This window comes from Thunnus thynnus, chromosome 3, assembly GCF_963924715.1.
Source record: "Thunnus thynnus chromosome 3, fThuThy2.1, whole genome shotgun sequence".
NCBI lineage: Eukaryota > Metazoa > Chordata > Actinopteri > Scombriformes > Scombridae > Thunnus > Thunnus thynnus.
The window spans coordinates 4178522-4205153 of record NC_089519.1 but is presented as its reverse complement, the minus strand read 5'-3'; the positions used below and the strand labels follow the sequence as shown (position 1 = coordinate 4205153).

Below are 26632 nucleotides of genomic sequence, written 5' to 3'. Positions count from 1 at the left end.
TACGTTGCCTCTGTCTGCGTTAGAAGTGCATATCTTTAGATCGCGGAGATATAGCACACAATGTGAGTCTTTCTGAAAGTAGCACACAGCAAATCTCCTCTTATGTTATAACCTTCATTAGATCTCCCATAAAAGCGAAATGTAGGGGGGTAAAGACTGTAATGTGTAACATGTAGGTGCTCTTCTGTAAATCCATGACAGGATCATTTTAAAAAGCCTCTGCAAAACGTCTACAGGCCTCTTCCCAGCATGGTTGCATATCTTCTCATGCACACCACCATTACTTGTCTCATTTTATGTGAATCTATGTGACACTGATGTTGTAGCAGTTCAGCAGTCCTAAATGATCAAATTACTCAACGTAACAAATATTGACAGGAAGTCGGTATTTGGTGGACGGGAAGGAAATCAATCAATAAATCATTTTACAAGACACAAGAGCTTCAAAGCTACGACGGTTCTCGTAGAATGATGTGGCTGCAGCTGAACCTGAAAAACACAGTTCACACATTTTCACGCAGACGTGAGTTCAAGATGGGAGTAAACAGCATTTCAGCCACTGTGAGTAAAACTCTTGCTGACAAGTGTTTTGCGCATTTGAAAGGGCCATCTTGACATTCACACTTTGTTAACGTCCTTTTGTTCAAACGTTCAGAGGACTGACAACACCGTCTCTTGCCTGAGCTGGTGATTCTTGGTTAAAATGGTTTTGAGTTGTAAAGCCTTCTTGCAAAATGATTATTGATCTGGATTATATGGCTGCAATAAGTATTCCTGATGATTTGTGAGCCTCATTGAGCTTTACATATATAATGCGGTTGTGATAAAAATGTATCTGTAGTGTGTCTGTAAACAACCTTTAGCACTATCAAAGTAAGAATAAAAATCCTAATATCTCATGTCTAATATCATTACTCATAATACAGTCGGACAGTTTTATTGCAGGTACGTCTACATCCAAACACAGTAACACAGACAGAAACAAAAAAAGGGATAAAGACATGGAAAGAATTTCAACAAAAAGAGCATATAATCCCCCACTGAACAGCCGAGGAAAGCTCTTTCGACTGTGACATCTTCTCTGGCCACACAAGGATTTCCTGTGAGTTACTGTGACATCGGCCAAGGTTGGTGCTTTCACTCTCTCTGACCCTGTTCACACCAATCTGAAGACGCACGTATTTACACTTCACACACACACCTATACATCTAACCATTTCTCTGGAGCTTCTTCTGCTATATAACAGCAGTTGATGCTGCCATATGCCTATAAGCAATTCAGGCTCATGTACAGTACAGCACACACGTGCGTATGTTAACACCACGCATTCATGCAGGCATGCACGCAAGACAAATACGGAGCGGTATAGTGAGACACACACACAAACAACTTTAGGTGTGCAGCGGAAACCCTCTATGCTCTATGACCTTTGCTGAGTAATATCTGATCTCTGCAGCCCAAGGACACTCCTCTAGCTCTTTAACGCACACACACAAAAACACACATGCAGCTACACAACATATGCGTGAATGCACACACATTTACATATGAAACAAACACACCAGAACGCACAGAAATATAGCACGCACACACTCATGCATATATATTTAGGTGTCTGAAAGGTCCTCTATCTCTCTATAACCTTCCCTGATTAATATCTGACCTCTGCCTTATCCACAGGAGCCCAAATACACACACAAACACACACACACACACAGAAAGACAAACACACCTCCAGCTCTGCACTACACTGTCATGATGCTGTCCTGAGGGGTGGTGGGAGCCGGCTGGACACGCACTACATCCACGTGTTTACCCACAGACACAGAGGCAAGCATGCGCACAAACTTGCATGCACACACATTAATGTATCTTTGAATGTCACCGTAACCGTGAGAATTATAGTAACAGAGAGCAGTTGTCAAAGAGATACATCATGTAACAGGCTGATCAATTCTTACCAATACAATTCAACTCAGTTTCAATTCAGTTTTATTCATACGGCGCCAAATCACAACAAAAGTCATCTCAGGTCTCTGCTAGAGCAGGTCTAGACCATACATACAGACCATAAAAACAAAAAAATGTCTGCTATACTTTCTATATAACCATACACTACCTATGTCTAATGCATGTCTGTCATGCAAAAATGTTTTAACTGAAAAGAGGCTTCATTAGACCACCGACTACATATTTACAGTCATGTCATTATTTTTCAGTGGTCACTTCATATGAGAAAGCCTCTTATCACAACGCCTCTACCCTTGACCCAAATGGACATGTTGTATGAACTTTAACTGGTCAGTTACATGTCAACAACATACAAACCTTGCATAACCTTTCACACGGTCACCTAACACTTAAAAGCCCCTCTTGCAAAGCCCCTAAACGTCACCTCTCTACAGACCACGAAGATGAGGGTTGTTTTACTCGTCCTGCTCGGCTGCTGCCTGTCTGAGGCTAACGTCCTGGGACAGAGGTTCACTGCTATCACATATACTCAGGATGACCCTGCAGGAGGAGATAGCTTCACTCTGCTCAGAGAGATGATGGCTGTTTTGGATGAACAAAGAAACGAGCTGCAACGTACCAAACTTCAGCTTCAGAAAGTACATGGTGGGTGCAGAAGGTGGTGGGAAAGTGGATGAAGGATGCAGCGTCTTCTGTGTTTTAACTTCACATAATTTGTGTAATTAACAGAACAGACGACCGTGCTGACAGTCAGAGACAGTCTGATGGAGGAAATATGGGAACAAGTGGAAGCACTGAAGAAAGGCTATACAGGTAAAACATTTTTTACACTGAAAGTATTTCCATATGATGGTTTTTTTGGGGTTTTTTTAAAAAATATGTTTGTATAACTATAGTTTCTGGTTGTCTTAAATTTTTAAAAGTCAGCTTTTTAGGATGTTTTTTTTATCACTACATAAATTTGTTTCACGTTTCATTATTTCAATTCTGCAAAAAAAGACCACGAGGCCAGACTGAGAGTCAGTGAGATGCAGGAGGAGGAGCAGAGGAAGCAGGTACGGCAAGTCGTACGGCAGTACACAGGTAACGTAACGCTATCCACGATATGAAATGTAAGATCAAACCCTTCTAAAAATACTTTTAATCAGAACAGGAGTACCTGATAAGATAAAGAGACAGCAAGAGAGCTAAGTTGACGCTTGAGTTGACTCCTCACTCTTAACACTCTTCCACAATGGCTGCAAGCTGTGTATTCAGTTTGTTATCCATCAATCTATTTTTAGTCACCCTAGCAGCGCGGTTCTATGGATTCAAGATCTCCTGAGGATGAATTTTGCTGACTTTTCCCTAATATTTCCTCTAGAGCCATTAGGAGGCTGACCTTTTTGTTTTTTAGACACTCATGTTCTCTACAGGATGAATTGTGATAACTTTGGTGATCCCTAAACTTTTTATCTAGCACAGTGCTATCATCAAGTTAAACTTTGAAATGGTCCAATACTTTGGTTTATAACCTGAGCCATTAGCTTGGCTGTAGAGTCTGAGTCTTGTAGAACTTGTTTGTTTCCTTTTGTTTTCATTTGTTTACTCCATAATCATCTTTCTCTCATCCTCGTTGAGCAGAACTGGAGGCCAGATTGAACGCCAGTGATTTGGAGGGCCAAAGCAGACGAGTGGAGCAACTCCACAAAGAAAGTAAAGGTAACACAACAAACAAGTGAATTATTAATGAGCGAAGCAAAGCAGTTTTCTTCTCATCTCAGCTCATCTAATTTCACCTCATGATTTATATTTGACTGAATGGTGGAAGTCGTGCAGTATTCATACCTTCATTTTTTACCACACAGAGCTGAACGCCGGACTGACAGAGCTGGGAAATAAGCTTGGAGATGCAAAGGCAGAAATGAAGTCACTGCAGACTGCTGATGAAGGTAAATGAACAACATTCATACTGCATGATTATGTACATCAGTATGTATAAAATATATGCTGAATGAAGGTTAGAGGGACGAGTTTTTGCTTTTCAAAAACAAACGTGTGGTGGAATTATCTGTGTGATTAATCATTTCATGTTTTTATTACTCCATGTAATGACCAGATCTGCAGGCCAGACTGAACGCCAGCAATGTTCAGGCAGAGACGCAAAAAACCCTGGTGGCAGAATTACAGATTGAAATTAAAGGTGCATTAACGCAAATCAGATATTATCGCATTGTGAGTAAATAAGTGAACAACTCGAAGCCGACAGACAACAGACTGCTGATCAAGATAAATTAATTATAATGTATTTTCTTTCCTCATTTTAACTGTCAGGGTTTGAGTCCAGACTGGAGTCCAGCGAGAGTCTAAAGGAGCAGCTGAACGCCCGGATTAAAAACACAGAGACAGAGGTGGAAGCACTGAAGACTGTTGATCGAGGTTGAGATATTAAGAGGAAGAATAATAAGTCAAATCCTTGTTATAATACTTATAATACTACTTATATAACATGTGATCACTTTAGCATCTATCTCTACTCCTCATACATTAGCTGCAACCTGTATGTATCATTAAAGCTCTGCATGTTATCTATCGATCGATTTCTTATTTGTTTGTTTGTTTTATGTTTTGTCTCCTCACTGAGCAGAGCTGGAGGCCAGACTGAACGGCAGTGATTTGGAGGGACAAAACACACGAGTGGAACAACTACAGAAGGAAAGCAAAGGTAATACGATGAAAAACGATTATTAATGCCTAGTAAAGTAGATTTCTTCTAACCTCAGCTAATCTAATCTCATCTCATGATTTATATTTGACTGAATGGAAAACCATACGGTATTTATTCGCTCATGTTTTTACAAATAGAGCTGAACATCAGACTGACAAAGTTGGGGAGTAAGTTTGGAGATGTGGACACAGACGTTAAGGCACTGCAGACGGCTGATCTGGGTAAATGAACAACATCTTCACCACATGATTATCTACATCAATCAACCATATATATATATATATAATAAATTATAAACGGTAATGGAGGATTGCTGTTTGAATTTTTTGAGGAGTAAAACCAGACACTTTGTAATAAGACAATAAAGGAATGCCTGTAGTGCGGATGCTGTATAGTACTCCAGTTATGTCATGATAATCTGTATTTGCCTGATTGATGACTTGAAGTTTTCCAATAGATCTGGCAGCCAGACTGGGAGTCACGGAGATCCTGAGCGAGGAGCTGAAGATCAAGACTGAAGACACAGAGAGGGAGGTGAAAGCTCTGGTGACGGCTGAGCGAGGTAGCCCTTTAGGTGTTGAAAATGATATTTAATTGTGAATGGCTAATGAGTTCATTAGGAGTATGTTTCTCATTACCCTGATTTAAATTAGACATAACGGCTGAATTCATCCTCATCTCTTTGACTAGAGCTGAAGTCAAGAGTAGAAACCAGTGAAGACCTGGCGAAGCAAATGAACACACACCTCGGACTGACAGAAAATAAAGTGGAGGCACTGGAGAAACTAAATGAAGGTAATAAAACAATCAGTATATACTGTAGCTACTGTTTTATGATTTCAGTAATCATTTAATAACAAGTACGCTACTATAAACCCATAATGTATTTTATCTAATCTTTGAATTCACCTCTCGATCTCTTCTACTAATCCCGCAGCATTAGAGATTAGACTGAACGCCGCTGAGATTCTTGGCCAGGAGACGAACATAAAGCTTGAAAAAACAGAGGCTGACACGGAGGCACTTAAAAAAGCCGATCAAGGCGAGAAAACTATTATTGATCCATTACAAATTTCTCAAAGTGCTCATATTTTTGTATAGAAAGCACGATATCAGGTTTTAAACGTTATTATTTAGTAATAATTGCGTTAATAGCTACAGTAGCAGTGTGTAGTTGAGTATATTGTATTGTGCTGTTGCATTTTCATTACAGAGCTGGACGCCAAACTGGAAACAAACCAAGTTATACAAGAAGTCTTGAAGAATAAGGTTGAGCAAACAGCTGCAGCAGTGGAAGAAGTGAAGACAACAATGACTGAAGGTAAATAATGACAGCAATATAGGAAGGCTACTTTTTATTGTAGCTCCACTTTCTCCTTCCAGACAAAAAAACAACTGTAAAATGTAAACATAAAAATATTAATTGAGGAAGAAATATATATATATATGTATATATATATATTTAACATTCTCAATCATGATCATTTCTTTGTCAGATAAAGTCGCCTTCTCAGCTGCACTTGAAGAGAACCAAACACACATCGGGCCATTTGACACTGAGACCACTCTTGTCTACAAGAAAGTCATCACCAACATCGGTGACGGCTACGATCCCGCAACAGGTAAGGTATCACAGTAACCATCTTGTGTGATCATTGAATTTATTTATGTTGAAGGACAGCTTCCTCATTGTTCACATGTGGGTTCAATGACACATACATGGACTCAGCACAATTCGACAAATGGCGATTGCATGTTAATATAACAATGCAGTAATACTTCCCTTTTAGCCAATCTCGTCACACTGTGTTGTTGCTTTGTGCCTTTTTGAGAATTCTATAATGAAGTGAAGACTCTCCCTACAACATTATTATTAAAATGTCTTATCATCCTTCTCTGAACTCCCTCCTCAGGAGTCTTTACAGCTCCGGTCAGCGGAGTTTACCACTTCACCCTGTACTCCCACGCTAACGGAGGAAACCCTGGTTTTCTATTGCTGTACAAGAACGGCGAGGTTGTTGTGGGCACCGCAGAACACCCGACCGCCTCTGACGTCACAGATAACGGTTCTAACGGAGTAGTGTTGCATCTCCAGAAAGGAGACCAGGTTGATGTGCACATGGAGGCCAGGTCCTGGGTCTGGGCTGACAGCGATCGCAACCTCTGCACCTTCACTGGTTTCCTGCTGTACAGTATGCCCAGCGATGTTCCCAAAACCATCCTGTAACTTGATTAGTGCAATTTGAATTTCATGACTTGCATACAGTCATGCAAATAAAGTAAACGAAATAGATAATGTCATTTGAGTTTCATACTGTTTCTTCGCATGCAATCAATGATCCATAATATTTCAATTTAGATTGAAAATTAGCTCACATTCATTTATTCAAAGCTTTTATTATGATGTGTTTCTGATTTATGATCATTTTCTCAGTTGAATCTGAATCTTTGCTGTATATCTTTATAAAAAATGAAAGTCACAATAACTGTGCACATCTGATTAGCATGCAGCTAACGTATCAGTAACACTCCTTCAGCGAACGTGTAGAGCTCCTACAGATGAAACAGAATGAGAACGAGACCGTGACCCAGAGTGACAGCACGCTATTAAAGTGAACACATACATGAGAAAATGTGTTTAAGGCTCCACATCCTTCACGTGAAATTGAACACGCCGCTTCAGGAAGGTGAGAAGTGCTAAGCCTTAATCCTCGGCTTTCCTCAGCTCTTTAGTGAGGATGCGGAAGGATGGAGAAGGGAGAAGCCCCTTTCCTTTATCTTGCTTCTATGTTTTTTAATTAGCTTGTGGGTCAAAGACTCCTTGGTGAGGGAAACCTTCGGGTGAAATCCCTGGGCTACGCCTGTTCAAATCCCGCTTCCTCCAGGAATCATGACGACCTTCAGTCTGACCTGACAGCTGCCAACAAATTAGCGACGCACTCTGAAGATTTGTTTTCACATAAGATTTGCAGTGCCACTGTTGAAATATTTCAATATGTATGAGAGGGAATAAGTCTTTATGCTTTATGACAGCAAAACAGATATATCAGGCACAGATCAGACACTGTACAATACAACACAATATACTAAAACAACACCTTTGGGCAGCTCAGACATGCCACATCTGTAATGAGCAGAGACAGGCTGTTTAATACTCTACTGTTCTGCTGAGAGGAAACAGTTTTACCATGACAGGGTGAACTAGGCCAATGCTAGACAGCGACTCATTGAAGACCTACTGTAACATGGCATATTTGTTTCGCTGTGTCGCTGAGAATTGACCTCACGGTCTCTCTAGCGAAACCGTGTGCAATGAGGAATTTAAGAATGGAAAGCATGTAGACACATCAGGTCAATGTAGCAAGGAGATCTGCAGCCCCATGTCGCTTTGTGTCATGGGAATGAAAACAGAGAGGAAAAGAGACAGAAAGAGGCACACAGAGAGAGAGAGAAAGAGAGAGAACTGGGAGTATGGAGGGAAGAGAGTCAGATGCCATGAAAACAAAATAATGAGATAACACATTTTCTTTTCTTAAGCTTTAAACACTAAAAGTTTCAATTATTACCGTATATGTAAAACAAATAGAGAAAACCGCCAAGGCCTCCAAATCAAACAACCACATACGTCGTTTGACCAGAACGACACATAGGAGCGTTTTCTGATCTGGCACCCCTATTGGCAGTAATTGGCAGTACAACATCATTTGTCTGTGTTTATGAGAAGCCAGTACAAATCACTGTTAAATAAAAATAATGATGTTTTATGATGTGACAACGCTAAGGTTAAGGTTTGGTAAGTTGGTCATGGTTTGGGTTAAAATGGTTACTTTGTTAAGGTTAGAAACGAGGTGTGGGTTAAAGTTACTACTTCCTTAAAGTTAGGTGACCTTAAGGGATGATCATTGTTACAGTTACACTTAGGGTTAGGGTTAGGGCCAAGGTTAGGGTTAGGGTTAGGGTTAGGGTTAGGGTTAGGGGGTTAGGGTAATAGCCTCCATTCACCCCACCTCCTCCATATGAGGAAGTTTGTCGACATACAGTATACATACATCATCTGAACTGCACCACTGCTCCAGATCATAATTACTACGGCTGCAAGATGGCATCTGTCGCTGAAACATAACTATATTATCTATGTCGTTTATGCCAGGTGGCTGTTGCTGAGGAGGTAGAACTAATCAAAAGGTCGGTGGTTCGATCCCTGACTCCTCTTGTCTGCATAATGAGCTCTCCTTGAGGAAGATACTGAACCCCACATTGCTCCCAACGGTTGCGCCAACACCCGGCGTGGTAGCTTACCACCATCCGTGTTTGTGTGAATGCCGTTTGCTTGGCACAAATGCTTCAACAACAGAAGTTTTGGTTTTGACTAAAATCTCAATAACTATTGGAAGGGTTTCATGGTCCCCAGAAGATGAATCCTAACGACTTAGATGATCCACTTACTTTTCCTCTGGCACCACCAGCAGGTCAAAGTTGTGAAATATCTTTATTATATATGGACTGACACAAAATTTGTCACAGACCTTTATGGCTCCCAGATTATTAACACTAATAGTTCCCTGAAGTGTCATCTAAATCCAAGAAGGTTGACATTTTTGGTTTAGAGTGAAAAGCCTTGACTTGACATTTGGTGACATTCATTATCCCCACAGGATAGATTGTACTAACTTTGGTGACCCCCCTTGTTCAGCATCTGTTCAAAATTTCAGTTTGTATAAGACTTTGGTTTATGACCAAATACCTGCTTATATGCTATCATTTTCACTAAAGGTAGACAGGGGAGGAAAAAAAGGCAAAGAGGACAATTAGAGTTCAGCAAAAAGCAACTGCTAAGATCAGTTTCAGGCCATCCTGCAGAGTGCTGTGCTAACGTGACGCTGCTGTGACTCGCTGCCCTTGCCACCCATCTGCAACAACACCAGTGGACATTTACAGTTTCAGGCATGGTGACCTTCGTGCTCTGAACCAGCATGTTGAACCTAGATATTCAGTTATACACTTATTTATTATGTACAGAGACGTATGTTTGTTTTGCGGCTTGCGTGAGGCTTATAAATGGATAAAGTGCTCTCTCCTTCGGCCAGGTTTCAAGTGAGGGAAATAGACAAGTATGACCTGTGCCTGACATTCCCTGCTCTCATCCTGTTTTCTTTTTTACTTAATAGTATGTAAGCCTCTGGCCAGCAATGCTTTGCTGATTCACTGCACCACACACGTGTGCGTATGTGCCAGTAACAGAAGGTGGGAAGGAGAGAGAGAGAGAGATTTTCTTTGTGTACATGAATCTTTATATGCAGTTTAAGAATGATTCTGAATACATTTGCAAAATATGTTTTATATGCCCTAATATGTGGGTGTATCCATGTTTATTTGTGTACCTGTGCTTGTGGTTTGAACAGTCTGCGTTAGTGTGTTTGTATGTGTTTGTGTGTGGGCATGGCCGTTGCTGCAGACATCTCTCCCCCCGTTAGGCTTAATGCTACATGACAGTTCTGGATCAGACTGCTAGCTATTCAAGGCTACTCTCCTCACTCACACACACACACACACACATGCAAATGCACACACATACCCATGCAAACACACACAAGCACCAACCTCTACTCCTGTAACCCTTATCCTCCATACGGAGAGAGATGAAAATCAAGTCAGTGTGGTTTGAACACTACATCGTACAACGCCGCCCTTATGACCAACACTGTTACAGGGGTGCTACATGAATATCTGCCTTGCTGCTGTCATCGGATCCCTCTGAGGATAGTGTGTGCTGTGGAGCAGATACAGTGTTCATCAGGCCATGCTTTAGTGGTCTGTTTTTGAAAGCATTTCTCAGCGCTGTATGCGCATGCTGTGGTTGGTTTCATTCACTGATTATATTAATGAGCAGCCTTGGGGTTTACATGAACATCCTACACTGTGAGTAGCACAGGAGATGAACAGCACCTTTTTACATGTCATCAAGACGAATTGTGCAACTCTAAAGGGGGAAATCAACTTTATTAAAGCTGTTCTGCCATCATTTTTTTTGTTCATGCAGTTTGAATAACTTTCTGCCAGAGTAGAACATGACGACCAGGTGTTATCAAGATGACAGATGACATAACATAAAGTTTATTTGTTTTGGTATCTACACACTTTGAAACAGGACAAACTAAAGGTACAGTAAATTATAGATAAATACAATTTCATATATAGGCCAATATATCATTACAAATGCCAATACATAACTGAACAACCACAGTACATGATGTATTGTCAGTGACTGTGTAAGATATTTATTTGCATGCATCACAATTTTACTACCAGTAGGATAATGATACAAGCTAATGATGTCCATTAAAAATAACCCACTCGGGAAAATACTTTGTTGTCCTCCACAAATGCAGCACAGCATATAAATGAACTGTCTCCGAGAAACAAATTGGCATTTTTAGCCCAGGGGCAGAGAGGATAGAACATTTATATTATCAAGCTGAGTAGTGAGGCATGTAAAATAAAAAGATGAATAATAAACAATTTCTCTTTATCACTATATGTCAGAGAAATGCAGGACGCTCGTTCTCTGTATATCTGTCAATCCCTCTGCTCTGAATCTCGTTCGCTGCTTCCTTCTCATTTTTTCAAAAACACTGGCTCATTGGTTGAAGAGCTGCCACTGAAAGAGCAAATTGCTCCATGATGACTCAGGGTTGCTATTCCTGGTCCTCAAACTTTGTGAGAAATAAGGAACAGTCTCATTATCCAGCAACAGAAATGGAATCACAGTACATCTCTGCATCTTTAACTACCTGCATGGTCGAGATGCCAAACGACTGTCTGATTTTAAATAAGTAAAAAGGTCTTCAAAGTTATGAGCCTGTGTGAGAACTTAGTGAGCTTTTTGTGTCTCAGACTATTATCACACATTAATATTTTCAGGAGAAACACCAGCTGAGACTTTAATGGGTATCTAAAAAGTGTGACTTCCTCATAGACTCCATCATCATGACACTACAAACATCCCGAATGCTGTTTTAGCCCACAGAGGAGCGAGCAGGGACGAGGACACCCGTGCCTCCCAATGCCACACTGCAGCGGGGATCAACTGGGGCGTAGAGGGAAACGGCCTGTGTCAGACAACTCAGATGTTCTCCTGAGATGCCGCAAAGAGTCATGAGTAGGCACCTATTTCTTATGTCAGTTCCAGCTTTCTTTCGCTTCTTTCCTTCAATATTCAGTTCCTCTCGCCCCTTCTGCTCTTTTCATCACAGTTAATACCTTATGTCTCCTCTGTTTTCTCTTCCTGTTAGCTTTCTTCCTCACTATCTCTTTCTCTCAGTGTCAAAGTCACTGAGGTGTAAATTCACATTAGTGTGAGCATTCCTCCCAGACAGGAGCTACCAATGACTAGCTATGTAGGTCAGAGTAAACACAGCGAAAACTGTGCGCATCTACACGTCCGTGTGTGTGTGTGTATGCGTGTTTGGTGACTAGCAGCGGGAATGCAATTGCATTCTGTCACATGTGTGCTGACAACCAGGGGACCCACTGCTACATAGAGATGTATTCCCTCACTTATGAGCATGTTGGCAGGTGTGTGTGAGAAAGAAGAGTGTGAAAATATTTCTCATCTCACAGCTATCTCACACATACTGAGACACAGACACGCACAAACCCACCGACACATTTATGTGTCAGAAGTGACCTCAGAGTAGTCGCTCACATACACAGAATCAGAAAGTCGGAGGGTTTAGATGAAGTTTCTCAAAAGTCGAACGCCTACAAGTCTGTTTAAAAGTCAGAGACGGACCGACGGCTGATGACAAAAGTTGAAGGGGAGCTGAATGACGTTATGATTGACATGAAAATCTCTCAACGCTCAGTGAGACATCAATCATTAGTATAAAACTTCAAGTTGAGTAGCTCAATAAAACACTACCCAATCTGCAAAGGAGCGTCAGTTTACTGACAAATCAATAGCGAACGAAACCAGAGCACATCTCAACACAGCTTAGGATGAGAAGAATACTGGATACTATTTACATGTTGACTTAAAGCACATTCAGTAAGAGCAGATATTTGAAGAATATTGAAAAAGTTACTCTTAGTTAAATACATGAAGCAGGTGTTGAACCTGTGAAGTCTGATTCATCTAGTGGGGTTATTAGTAGTTGATAAATCTGTCACAAACAGTTCATGGAGCACTTTCACTCGATTATCTCTGAAAATGTCATCGCTGTTAGTCTATTTTAAGGTCAGCCTCCACTTAGAGGAGTTTTTTGAGTGTATGTGTGTGTGTGTGTGTGTGTGTGTGTGTGTGTGTGTGCGTGAACACTTGAGTTTTGCATGATTGGTTTCATATTGAAAGCAGATATTTGGAAGGAGGCAGAATTGTGTGCTGTCATGCATATGACTGTGTGACATCATGTTTGTGTTAACTAGCATCCAGTGTGTGACATTATATTTGTGCGCTAGCTCACAGTGCATTGGGAACAGTAGCTGCTCCCACCCCCCCCACCCCCCCGCTGTGTCATCCCTGGCTGGCGCATTAGTGTCAGTCTGACTCTGAACGGTCACAGCGTGTTCACCCTGCGTCCGTGGGGCGGAATTAACCTCACAGTCTGTCAGAAGGGGGTTTTAGAGAGAATCAATAACCCAACCCGCCATTAAATAGAAATAATGGCCAGAGAGTTGGACAAACTAAATCAGTTCATAAAGTATGAACTGCGGTGAGCTGCAGAATCATGTCTTTCCTGTTGCTATATTAGGTGAAAGTAAGAGACGCTGATAAATAGATTAACAGGCACCAAAATGGCGTTGAATTATGGATACAAAGCCTGGTTTCCATATCCCATGAATCACAGGCAGTGCTTTTGTTGTTTCATCGGGGATGGTACTGCTCCTCTTTGAGATGGTTTATTTGTGTCATAATTTGCCCCAACGGCTCGGTCAGAAAGAAAACAATGCAGAAAGCCTGAGGCTAACGCTAACAAGCTAAAGTGAATAAGACATATTTCGCTTTAAAGAAATTAAAGCTAAATTGAGTGTCATTTACTTTCTCAATGTCTTTACATTTATGAAGACTGACAAAACTGAAACATGCAGTTTAACCCCCACAACGTTATACCAGCACTATCATTTCTTGTTTCATGTGTGATGATGCAATCAGTAGGAATCTGTATATGGTTGTTGCAAAATATCAGGTTTTAAAAGTCGGCACCAAACGCTCCCTTAGTCAAGACTCGTGGTCTCATTTACTTCTTCTTTTATGTGACACATCCTGATTGAAATGATAATTTAGTTATTGTTTTATTATATTTTATTTAGGCTTGTTCAGCTGTTGTTAAAATAACATTAAGCCTTGATGAGCTTACAAAGTTAAGTTGAGTGTTTTTTTTATATTTTGTATGAAAATGTGTAAGTATGTATGTATGTATGCAAGTAAATCAGACATCATAATGGAATGATAATGTTATTGAAATATTTCTAGTCATCAGTGGGCTTGTTGGCCAACTACTCAGTCATCTTGGACTTACTATATCCTGTCCAAACGTCCTGCCATAAGTAACAATTGTAATTGAAATGGTTAATAAATGTATTAATGTTTGTGTTTGACTGGTATCATTCAATCGTCCTTGGACCAACGTTTCACACTGTGTGATGAACGTTACAATGTGTGCACCACTTTCAAAGACCACGGTATTATATGATTGTTATCAGTCAGCAAGGACAAAAACAAGCTGAACATCTACAATGACCTCTTGTCAAATCATGCAGATTTCTTTTGAATGAAATAATTAATGCAGATACTGATTGAAACAACATTCTTGTATGAACAGATGAACTCTGATGGTGAGAAAATCCATCAGTATACACAGAGACCTCAGCTTGTGCAGGTATGTTTGGGTTAAGTTCGGACTCGCCGGCAGACACACTGGGTGTACGTCTGACTTACGTCATTAGAGAGCACTTGTGTATGTATGTGAGGGTGAGCCCTCTGTGTGTGTGTATGTGGGTGAGTGAGTGTGTGTGTATATCTATCCGGCGGCAATGACCTTAATCTGGAGCACAAGGGTGACACAGGCTCAAACCAGACAGTGACAGAAGTGACCTAATGCAACAAAACATGCACAAGCCCGCATCTCTCTGTGTTCAGCCTTACCTCTGGGGCTATATAGTCTGGAGTGCCGCAGAAGGTGCGTGTGGTCACTCCCTCCGCCATGTTCTCTTTGCACATGCCAAAGTCAGCAATCTTGATGTGTCCCTCAGAATCCAGCATCACATTGTCCAACTTCAGATCCCTGAAGAAGTAGACAAAACATCCTTGAAGATGGTTGACTTTCTTTTAGAGTTAGTTTCAGCAGGTGGATTTCATTATTAATGTCTATTACCTGATGCTAAGAGCTAATGAAACACTGGCTGCTTCAGAAAAATACTATATTCACTATAGGATGACTCACTACTGCATGGTTTTTACCTGACATTTATTATATCACAACATTTCTGATAATTAATTTAAATGCAGTCTCTGTATTTGAAGGACAATATGCACTGCATCTGTTGCATTAACTGTGCACACTAGGTAATATTCACCTGTAGATGATTCCTTTAGTGTGCAGGAAGAAGAGACCAACAGCGATCTCTGCTGCATAGAACCTGCAATAACAACAACACATTTATAGACTTACAACACAAGGAAACTTAACCATTAAAAAAGAGAAATCCCACTTTTTACATTATGACCATATTCCTGCTGTAGCTGCTGCTTCACTGTCAATACATACTGTAATCAATCGTGCTAAAATAACGAAGCATGCATGAAAGACGTAAATGAAAATGTAACGTCTGTTTGACAGCAGGAAATGATTCACTATACAGTAGGATTACAATTCCAGCTGCTTAAACAAATGACATGTCTTACACTGCCTGAGGTTCCTTGAACTTGCCCACTTGTTGGATATGGTACATGAGGTCTCCACCGTTCACATACTCCATGACAAAGTACAGACGATCCTGTGAATATACAGAGAGGAAGAAGTTAGAAAACAGTAGCGGGGCACAAATGCAAATTTCCACAAAAAAAACTGTGAAATTACAAAAACATTTCTACATTTTTATTAACTGACAAAGCCTCCCTGCAGCCTTCCCTAACCTTGCTGTCTGAGTGGTTCCGTCGTTCCTGCTACACTTTCCGTGACAAGGTGACCTAAAAAGCGCACAACAAAGCGCTTCATGGAAAAAAAAACACTCAACACAGACATCTGTCAGGAAATATTCTCTTTGTTTAATAGCGGTGGTCCGTTATGACAAGTGTGTGTGATGGTCCCTTACTAGCAAAACAAATACCAACTTTCTCACAGAGCAACGGACCCGTGCTGACAGTAAAGCTGACCTTCTACCAGGTTTAGCAAAGTGTCACTACCCACAACAAAGCAGCATGACCCCTGGACTTGTGAGGGCTCTGACCCTCGCTGCACTACAATGATGAGCAAAATGCACGCTACACCTTCTCTCTGTACCTTCTTCTTCTCTCTCATCTCTGCACCTCTCACATTGAACTTCTCTGCAGTCATTGTCTCTTAGACGTAGAGGTTTTTTGACTCAAGAGTGGGTCACAAAAGATGCTTCAACCATATTTCATTCTAATGGATGCTGACCTGTTGTCAGTTCCTTATGATGCTTCTGTTCTAACATCAGCTTTGGTGATGACTGAGAGTCTTTTAAATGGGAATTTTGTCTTAAATCTCAAAGCATTTGAGTAACATCGCTTTGACTGACCTTTATAGAACAGTAACAGTTTCTTACGACAAAAAAATAGATCGGCAACTGCAGTATATGACCTGCTGACTGTTATTATTGGGCTAAATCCACTTGATCAGAGACAAACATGGATGAAAACACCATAAACCAACAGAATACCAAAAATAAAAGCAAACATTTGAGACAAACATTTGAACTGCAGTGATGTCCTTGCCAGACAAACAGTGTCGCAAATCTGTCTCGCTATTGCTAGGAAAACGCTATAGGTGCAAAGTTTTGTACATACTAAGAAAGTCTGCAAAGAAACAGAGTAAGGTAGTCCGTCTTTGTATGTGGGAGAATGAATGCGTGTGTATATTCATGAATATGCTATGAGCAATGCGTCTCTTCCTATTTTCTCTATCTGCCTGCTGGTGTTACAGCTCTAATCAGCTGCTATAGTTCAGCCGGGCTTCTCTGAGAAATCTAACCGCTAATAGACGTTCATTTGCCATCCAGCTCAAACCAAGGGCTGGAGTAGATTCTCCGAGAGGCATTCTGATTAAGGAAACTGTTGATTTCTCTCACATTCAGACTAACATGTATGTGAGGGCGTAAAAAATTAATGTGGCTGCCTTTCTGTGTATCCATGTTGGGTAAAAAATTCAGTATGACAAAAATATGGAGGTCCCTTCTGAGAGGGTCAAAGTTACTATTTCCTCAATCCTGTATCCTTACAAAACAGTATATTACAATTTTATCAAACCTCTTCATTTACTAATTCTACATTAGACAAGGGAAAGAATGCTTTTAAGCTTAATTTGTCCTCTTTTACTGTCCTCTTTGTCCATCTTAGTCTGTGTTCAAGTAGCTACATGTCTCAGTATGTGCTCTCAGGTTGTGTGGCTTTTGGCATGAATCAAAGTTAATACACATGTGCATGCAAATAGGGGGTTTGTTTGTTTCCCCTTTTCTTGTTTGTAATAGTACTTGTCATAAACGCCCTCTACTGCACTCTACAAGCCTTTATGACTAAGCTGTTTGGCTAAAAGCCCTTTCATGAATTAATTTGACCCGACCTGGAATGACTTGCCCTAATGTATGTCCGGGAGTATTTTTACCTACCACAGTCTGGAAGCACGAGTGCAGCTGTGTGAGGAAGGGTGGCTTTTCCTGTTGGGCCAGGACTCTCTTTTCCACCATGGTACATTCAACGTCATCGTCCTGGATCACCACATCCTTCTTCAGGATCTTTATTGCATACAGCTCTTCGGTGGCCCTCATCTCCGCCAGCATGACCTTCAGAGTTGACAGACAGAGGGAAAGATAAAGGTAGGAAAAGGTCATTTCTATGTACAATATAACATGTTTTTCTTGTGCCCTTGGATTTTATGCTCTCTATAGGCGCTTTCAGACTGGATGAACTTTTTCATAGTTCTGAGAACTGTTAGAGGAACCACCCCCCTTTTGTTGGGTCGTGCTGCAGGAGCTGGGAACAATTGTAGTTCTTAGAACACTGTTTTTAGCTCCTACTTCGGGGTATGTACTCCCCCAGAACAAGAGGAACCTTGTAAGTATACGATTGGTCATACATGAAGCTCCAATCATGGCATCCTCCATCTTGTTGTTGTATCTTGCGCAGAAGTGACGTTGCTATACCAACCGCCGGCTGGTTTACGTCACTTCAGCATTTCTATTGGCGGTACGAATGCAAACAGGAAAAAAGCCCTTGACGGTATGTAGTGTAGCTCCCCAGTTGGTAGTTCCTCTCAGGGAGTGAAGGCACCTTATATAACCAGTGACACTAAGTGCTTCACTTTGTTTTTTTAGCAGGAGGAGACACAAAAAAAAAAGGCTTCAAACCTACCTTGCCAAAGCTGCCTTTCCCCAGTACAGCCAGGAAAGAGAAGTCGCCGAGTTTGACCTGGTCCAAGCTGTTGGACGGCAGCTGGGTGGAGGGGCTACCATCCGTCTCGGTGATCACCTTCTTAGTTGGGCCTAGCTTGGCTTTCTGCACGCAGGGAACAGAGGACGAGGTGTGTAAGAGATACACATCTTAAAATGCAGTTTGATTACAGTAACACGCACACATAACGTGTACACTACTGCTACACACTGTGTAGCTGAGCACAAGATACCTAGCTGCTATTTCTTAAATGCAGACCTTATCTGAGTTCTTACATGCATGAAATACATTTAGGAGAAGTTTCTTTGTGGTGGATTCTTCTTGTAGTAAAATGACTCAACTCACTCACACTGCTCACTTACCCACTCACAGCCACGATACACTGGTTGATAAGGACAATTCAAAATAAATGGAGTGAAATGAGATTGTCATCGTGGAGCGGATGTGATACTCACAATAATGGCTCCTTACAAACAGACACAATTTTTGAAGTATACCGTGCTGTGGCAAACACAAGGATACATTTTTATATGTATTTTATTTATCGTCAAATTATCAATAAACTCATAAACAAATCATCTAATAATCGACCATCTAATAACATATCAACATTTAAATTAATCAAAAGCAACCTCGATACTGGCTTTTCTTAATGGCTTAAAGAGGGAAAGCTGAGAATAATAAACTATTGCAGTGAGCAATATTATTCACTATCTATGAAGTTTCTTAAATTAGGACCAAAAGAATCTTCATGAAACAAACATGCTTAAAACCATTTGTAATAAGACCACTAAGAAACATTACATTAGTGTGTTGCATGTCATATGACTATTTATGTTTCAAAGTATAAATGTCACTGTTTTGTTGATTATTAATATAATGCAGGAGGGTTATTCCAGTGTTTTTTCTAGCATCTATTGCATATACTTTCACATATTTGATGCACCTACATAACAGGCAAAACATGACTTTTAACTTATGTGTGTCTCTAAAATGTATTTCTAATGAGGCTGCACTGATGTTCTTTTCACTAACAGACAGTTACATGGCTGCTGGAGTAATGAAGAGGAAGATGTCACATTGGCTTCGCTATGTACATGCATGTCTGGTCCAGACAAGTGTCTCTCATGTTGACCTGTATTTTTTAAAAAATTACTTACTGTTAGCACAAATCATGACACACATCTGAGAGCAGACACAAAAGACTGTAAATTAGATACATGAAAAATGGATATCTCTTGCTGCTTTGGGACAAAATTGTCTTCTATGCACTTTCCTTCATGCCAAAGTCATGCTTATTCTCCCAGTACGGCAAGATGCTTAAAGGGAAGCTTCTAGAAAACTACGGTGCCCACGTCACTCACCTCTGTAGCAGTCTGAATACCAAACAACCATCAAATACAATATACATTTCCACACATAAATGTCTGTCAGCACAAAAACACAACCAAGACTGCCATGTCCAGTTTTCAAACTCAGCCAAGGCCAAACACAGATCCAAACTCATGCTGAACCGATCCTGCAGGTGTAATCTATGTCCACATGCTACACAGAGCAACTTGTTCAGCTTCAGCAAGGACAATAATAAGATCACTTTATAATCACACTTGAACATCTCTCCAAAAAGATTTAATCTCTGATTAAAACAGACTGATCTCATTTGGCAATTTATGGCAAATGTAGACCCATTACAGCATTAAAACACTGGGTCACGTTTCACCATCAGGAATCAATTAAGCATTAATTAAACCTCAATTCACTTTATTTCAAACTAATCTCAATAACAACTGGTGTTTAACTTGCTATGCTAAACAATGCCGAGCAGCTTTAGTGTGGTTAATGGCATCTACCATAGTCTGCTCTTAATCTGGGAGAGCAGCAGAGAAACGCAAAGCAGAGCAGACCGCACCAGATCACAGCACACCTGTAAGCTTTAGCTTTTATTGATAAGAGCCTGGCCGAGCCAAGCGAGCAGAAGCCTTACTTCCTTTCTCTCAGACGCACCTTATCTTTGTCTTCCACATGTGCTTGGTCCTGAAACCACAAGGAGAAGGGAGCCAAAAGCGCCAACACACTTAGTGCACTTGAATATAGGTGTGAACCACAACAGCTGACTAAACCAAGAGACTTAAACACGCAGATAACTGAGGGGCAAAACACTGAGTCCAGCTCATATACACAGACAGACACAAAGAAAAATATCAATGAAGATACGGTAATCATATCAGAACTATAAAGCTTGAGCTTTAGCCTTTGAACTGGTTGATTTCAATCTATAGGTCATTAAAATATCCCTTTCTATGTTTACAGTGCTGCCAATTGTAATAATCTACTGTTAAGTACAAACTCCTAGTGTGGCAGAATCATACAGAGAACAAAGAGCCAATATAACTGAGTGAAAATGACCTGACCTCTGTTATTTTCCTGATCTAGTAAAACCACATGTTCCCTTCATCATTTAGATGTTAAAAATAACTAGTTGAATATCACCATGAAGATGAAGGGAAAAACAAAACAGAATAACCACAGGTTTAAAAAAAAAAAATCTGCAAATGCCAGTGAGAATCAGGAAAGTTGGTGTAAAAATCAAAACTTAAAGAAGAATCAGGGTGATAATATTTGGTTAAATAAAGAACTTATGTTACCTCGTACACTCTTACACACTAATGAAGGCCTTGTGAATTACTCACGCACACACACACACACACACATACACAGGAACACAATTGCTCATGATGCTTACTACAAATGGTCTTACAATATATTTCAGTTCACTGCTGACATCTAGTGGTCACACTTACTGAGTATTCTCCTGGGGTGGAACATTCATTATTCTTATATTAGTAACATCTGAATGTGACTGAATGTTTGATCCAAGCTTACAAAGAGATGCCGGCAGATAGAGGGAGTAGAAGATATGACAGATATAGCTTATGCAGGTTCTTAGATGAATGACATGAATGGCTGTGTGCTGTAAATCCAGGTTTCACCTGTATTGATGATGATGATGTAAGTACACATAGACGTAGACAGGCAGAGTGATCCACAGATGAGACACATACAGAATACAAAGACACACATGCAGACAAATGTAGCTATGAGTTGTGATCGATATGGCATCAGGTTTTACTAACAATCCTCTGACAGACTCGGAGGAAGCAGTGAAGACACAGAAGAGAAGACTCAAATTTACTGTACACACAATTTACCAAGGGCTCAGTGTTCTTTTCTTGATTTGTGCTGAAATATCTGTAGTCCTTCTTGGTACAAAAGGGAGCAGCCTGGATTCACTGGAGGAATGTGAGTTTCTCTCATGAATTTCTCTTGCGAATACCAAACCCCACAACCAGAACAAATTGTTAGTAAACTGGATCTATTTGCAGTAGCATGGAACCACATACAAATGATCAGACATGAGGAGAAGTGAAGGAACATGTCACCACCACAAAACAAGACAAAAGAGGAAAGGAGAGGAGAGGAGAGGAAAGGAGAGGTAGAGGAGAGGAGAGGAGAGGAGAGGAGAGGTAGAGGAGAGGAGAGGAGAGGAGAGGAGAGGAGAGGAGAGGAGAGGGCTACCTTTAGATTAAAGTTAATTTGGCAGTCCTGAGAGCAGGGGCAAGAAGGGGAGAGAGGAAGAGAGAAACTCTTGCATTAAATATGACAACGTGACACGGGATGAAGAAGCATTTGTACAGTAAGTCTCACCAAGCACACAGGAGGGAGCAGGAAGCTAAGGGAAAAAAAGGGAGAGAACCACAGAGGGGTTTATGAAGAGGAAAAAGGAGACAGTAAAGTATTCTCCAGCGCAGAGAGTCCAAAACAGATTAAGTCAGGTGGATGAACGATTTTGAGACCTACTGTAAAGATGCAAAAACATTTAAAAGTGGTTGCATATTTGTACTGTTAAGTCTTGTGGACCCGTTACCATGACAACCACATGCAGACAGGTGATAGGAGGTTAGATTCTTTGATTCGTATCAACACTCCTATTCTTCACCTAGTCTTCCCACCTTCCCACCACATGAACCTCACCTTCTGCATGAAGACCCGAAATGACCTGGTGTCATGTGACCGCTGGCTTTGTTGTTGTTAAGAACAACAACAACAATTTTTTACATTATTTTCATTTACTGGAAATCTGTTTAAGGCTTTAAATTCACAGTATAGTGTCATTTTTTTTAATAACTGTTTTTCTCATTAGTAAAAGAACAACAAAGCTTTAAATTCCAACCTTGACCTTTCTCACATCTTGCCTTTTCATCTTTTCTTATTTTTCCCCACAAATCTCTATTTGTAGCAGGAATGTAGCAGAAAACAACCTTAAAAAGTCTCCTCCAGAGACCTGGGTTCCTCCCGAGAGGCTGAACAATATGGCAGGCAATCAGAGGGACACAGAAAAAGCTGCTTCAATTTCAGCGGGCCAGACGCAGCAATTTGGACGAAAGAAAAAGAGCACTAAGTCGTGTCTCATCAGTGACCTCACCTAAAAACAGCCTTAAACAATGTGTGAATGTATGTGTGTGTGTGTTTGGGTGGCATTCAAGAGAAAAGACTTTATTATTTAATTATTATTTTAGACACTCCAACACTGTTCATACAAATGTCTTTTTACATAACTATTGGAAAGGTGCTATGATCACCATCATCCAGTATCCAATGAAGAAGAAAAACTTCCCATTAATGGGCAGAGAGTAATCATATGTTAGTGATTATTAAAAATAAGTTTACAATCATCACACGTCATACAGTGCAGTGATTGTTATCGAGTAAAAACAGACTGTAGTTGGGCTTCAACTTTTTGAGTCTGACAACTTGAAACATTTTTTCAAGTTCTTAAAGGAGACTAATTTCTTGCACGCTGAAAGTTTGTACAGCTAAAATAAAATCTTCAGAGAATACAAGAGTGCAGCTTTGAGATACAGAGCATCAAAGACCCAATATAACAGCTGTTATTCATTGATTAATTCATTGGCATTTAACCATAAACAGTTGAATGATTTTTAACTGAATTTTTTTTTAGCAAAAATGTGTAAAACAACTGTCCCAGGCTATCAGTCTTAACTATATTGATGATACACACTCACTCTTAACCGGGTCTATGTCCAAGAAAATGTCTCTGTAGATTAAAAGATAACTGTCTGTGTAAAAAAGCACAGCACACATGACACACACGCTCGTAATAGAAGTGAACTCTCTGACGCAAAGCAACCACGAGCTGAAGAGGACTTTGAAAACAGCACACTGTCATTTAAGGAAAGCATGTGACCATTTGATATCATTTCCAAACTTTACAGGACATGTAAACATAACAGTGAGAATAACCACCATATATTTTTAACATGTTACCCGACAGAAAAGTCTCTTAGGCAGCCAATCGTGGCCAGGGAAATAAAATCATTTCCACTGAGCTAAAAGAAAGTGGAACAAAACAATCAGCACTGAGAAACTGTAGATATAATAGTGATATTGTCTATACACCTCTGTGTCATAGCCACTCTAGACAACACGATTCAATAAGTCAAGTCAACAAACAGACGAGGTGGCAATAACTCGCAGCGGCGCGGTTACACAATCCTCACCTCGAATTTCTGCCTCAGTTCTTCATTCCCGTCATCCTCCTCTGAGATGGGAACATTGTAGTACTCCCCCTCCTCCTGGCACAGTAACTTATACCTGGAAAAAGAGAGAGAGAGACAGGAAGAAAGGGAAGATGGAGGGAGAAAGACAGATTAGTTCATATACCTTCCCTTCTTCTTCCCTACTAGTCTACTTTTTCACTGATCTTGACCTACTGTGGCCTGGACGCAGCTCACAGGCTTCTTTGCCTTTGGCGTATTTGGAACCATCCTTACTGACACACGTCTCACAGCAGACACATGAAAAATGGATATCTCTTGCTCCTTTGGGACAATCCTACTGGTGCTGCAGCTTCAAGTGGCCATTAATCAATACTGCATAAGTTGTTGCCCACAGCAAAACCCCAAACTTAGCCTATGGTTTAGGTGCTGTGTTTGAGGGAACCCATCATGTAAGCTGTGATAGTGAGATGTGATATATATATATATATGTATATACAGAATTAAATTACTTGGTTATTATTGAAGAATCATTATTTTTTGAGACACCATTTGATCCTGAAGAAAAGTGAGTATTACCAGCCACAGACTGGAGCCTTCATGAGCTCTGACACGCCAAAGGAAAGGGCTCCCATGAAGTCATTCCTGGTTGTCCGGTCCCAGTCCCACACCTCCACCGACAGCCTGCGGTCCTTATCTGCAGGCCTGAGCTTGCTGCACGACACAGACGGTACACATGATCATTATGAAAAAGTTCTGTGTTCAGAATTTAGGCTTCATTTACAAAACCTACGTCTACAAAAAAAAATGTAAATGTCAAACTGAACTGGCTGTAAAACAGTGAAACAGTAAAATATTATCATTACAGATGTATATGTCCAGTGTATAACATACTGTAGCCTGTAGATGACAACAGCTAATTTACTCACAAGTTAAAGGTCTCGTTCCATGTGGGGTTGAGGCTGGAGCGGATGGTTTTGGTCTTCTGCTTGGTCTCATTTTTGGGGTCTGGTATGAGCTTGAGCTTGACATATGGATCAGACAGACCGTTGGGGTCCATGGGTATCATGTTTTTGCCTTCAGACACTGAGGGAAATAAAAAAAAACAATGTTAATTTGTCTCTAGAGACACAGGTGAACTTTAAATTTTGTGCCTATACGTAAGAGCGACTCTGTAAAAGCTTTTGCACGACTGAGTCTCGCTAATTGAGATAAAGCAAACCGGTCTCAGCACACCTCAAAAACACAGAGCTGCCAGCTAGCCCCCTAATGACTGATGGATTTTATTAAATTGGCCTTGTCCGAATAGCTAAATGAACACACGGCCTTTTATCTACACTGAAGTCTTCATTCATGTTCAGTTTGGTTTGTGCAGTGCAAATTGTTTTGGTCAGAAAAACAAACGCTTTATTTTAAGCAACAGGTGAACATCAATAGAATTAAATTGCAGGTGTTCGAGATCAAGCAGCATGTCATAGCCTGAGAGGATTGTCTGTGGCGCCGAGCCATACGGGGAGCAATTGCAGGAAGTGTTGTGGGAACGGTGATTCAAAATTGCAGGCTGTGTCATGCTTAAGTAGGCGAAGGCTCTCTTCTTGTCCTCCTGTATTTAGCTGTTCAGTAAACAAGGGCACACCAGGGACATTAGCACTCCATTAGCCCTGAGCAATGGAGCACTGCCAAACCTGAGCTACAACACAGAGCGCACACACACAGTTACACTCACGCGTACTGTGTTTATCCACATACGACGCACCCAGCGTCCCCGCTGGGAGAGGGTGAATGCCAGCCTTGCTTGGCTAAACCTCAGGCCCCCCCCGGAGACCTAGAAATCTCTCCATGTGGCCCTGTCAGTCACACTACAAAGGTGGCATGAGTTGTGACGATGCTAACTGACCTTTGACCTAGAGAGGAAAGCGTTAAGCCAGTAAGTTAAGACCGCATGAAATGGCTGCTAAACCCACTGTCTTAGCTGGAACACCCTGAATGAGATACAGTATTGATAGGATTAAGAGGGATAAAGAGACAAAATCAATGAGGGATTGTCACCACTGAGTTAATACAGCAACTGTTGTAAATGGCAAAGAGAAATACAATGAGACACTCTTCACAAAAGCCACAAAAACTGTATGATTCTCTTTATAATACTAGTTCATATTACGATACTATTCTATAATTTGAGTCACCAGTAAAACCTTCTTTTTTTTTTATCACTATGGTTGCACCAATAACATCAAACGACTATTTGATAAGCCAGGAGTAAATACCTTCCAACTGTTTGCTTTTATTCTTAGCACCTGTGGTGGAGGATTTGGGTGTTGAGTGATGCTAGCGAGGTGTAAAGTTAGATGAGTGATGGAGTGAGCTGCTTTAGAGGACACACACACACACACACACACACACACACACACACACATACACACACACACATGCTGAGAGAGAGAGAGAGACAGAGGAAGAGAGGGAGAGCATACTTGAGGTGTGGGAAGGTATTGAGCGATCTTGAGCTGGCAACCCTCTGCTTTCTCAGAAATCCAATGGAAAAGCGTTAAGCCAGTCTGCAGGCACCAAAGACTTAATGTATACTGCGTGTGAGAAAAAAAAAAGCTTTCTCTCCTCCATTTCCCATTATCCCATAAATTCAATCACAGATCACAGGTTCTGTCTGTTTCACCTACTTGACGAAACAGCAGATGGTCCCTGCTAGTCTGTACATTCACCGGAGTAGTGGCTGTAAATGGGATAAATGT

General features: G+C 40.8%; 3 protein-coding genes across 6 annotated transcripts in view; 2 read left to right on the top strand and 1 right to left on the bottom strand.

Annotated features, from left to right (window-relative positions):
* prkcaa (protein kinase C, alpha, a) overlaps positions 1 to 26632 on the bottom strand; it is a 146150-nt gene that overhangs the window by 23804 nt on the left and 95714 nt on the right. For 2 of the 4 annotated variants that reach the window (XM_067581499.1, XM_067581503.1), the window contains exons 6-14: positions 24812 to 24968; positions 24462 to 24596; positions 23886 to 23979; positions 20311 to 20340; positions 18268 to 18411; positions 17526 to 17699; positions 15583 to 15674; positions 15255 to 15317; positions 14824 to 14962 (exon numbers count right to left, since the gene is read on the bottom strand). In XM_067581499.1, coding sequence (XP_067437600.1) covers positions 14824 to 14962; positions 15255 to 15317; positions 15583 to 15674; positions 17526 to 17699; positions 18268 to 18411; positions 20311 to 20340; positions 23886 to 23979; positions 24462 to 24596; positions 24812 to 24968 — 1028 coding nt within the window. The remainder of the gene's footprint in view (positions 1 to 14823; positions 14963 to 15254; positions 15318 to 15582; positions 15675 to 17525; positions 17700 to 18267; positions 18412 to 20310; positions 20341 to 23885; positions 23980 to 24461; positions 24597 to 24811; positions 24969 to 26632) is intronic. The other 2 variants (XM_067581505.1, XM_067581512.1) reach the window with 1 other exon arrangement.
* On the top strand, positions 2249 to 5780 carry LOC137180509 (putative leucine-rich repeat-containing protein DDB_G0290503). The gene is made up of 12 exons (XM_067585898.1): positions 2249 to 2617; positions 2702 to 2785; positions 2972 to 3055; positions 3596 to 3673; positions 3820 to 3903; positions 4071 to 4154; positions 4286 to 4390; positions 4599 to 4676; positions 4817 to 4900; positions 5137 to 5241; positions 5370 to 5474; positions 5617 to 5780. The coding sequence occupies exons 1-12, from the start codon at positions 2416 to 2418 to the stop codon at positions 5778 to 5780; spliced, it is 1257 nt and encodes a 418-aa protein (XP_067441999.1). The 5' UTR covers positions 2249 to 2415.
* LOC137180524 (complement C1q-like protein 2) lies at positions 5727 to 6954 on the top strand. Its single transcript, XM_067585916.1, has 3 exons — positions 5727 to 6000; positions 6176 to 6301; positions 6593 to 6954. Exons 1-3 carry the CDS (start codon positions 5991 to 5993, stop codon positions 6904 to 6906), a joined length of 450 nt encoding a protein of 149 aa, XP_067442017.1. The 5' UTR covers positions 5727 to 5990; the 3' UTR covers positions 6907 to 6954.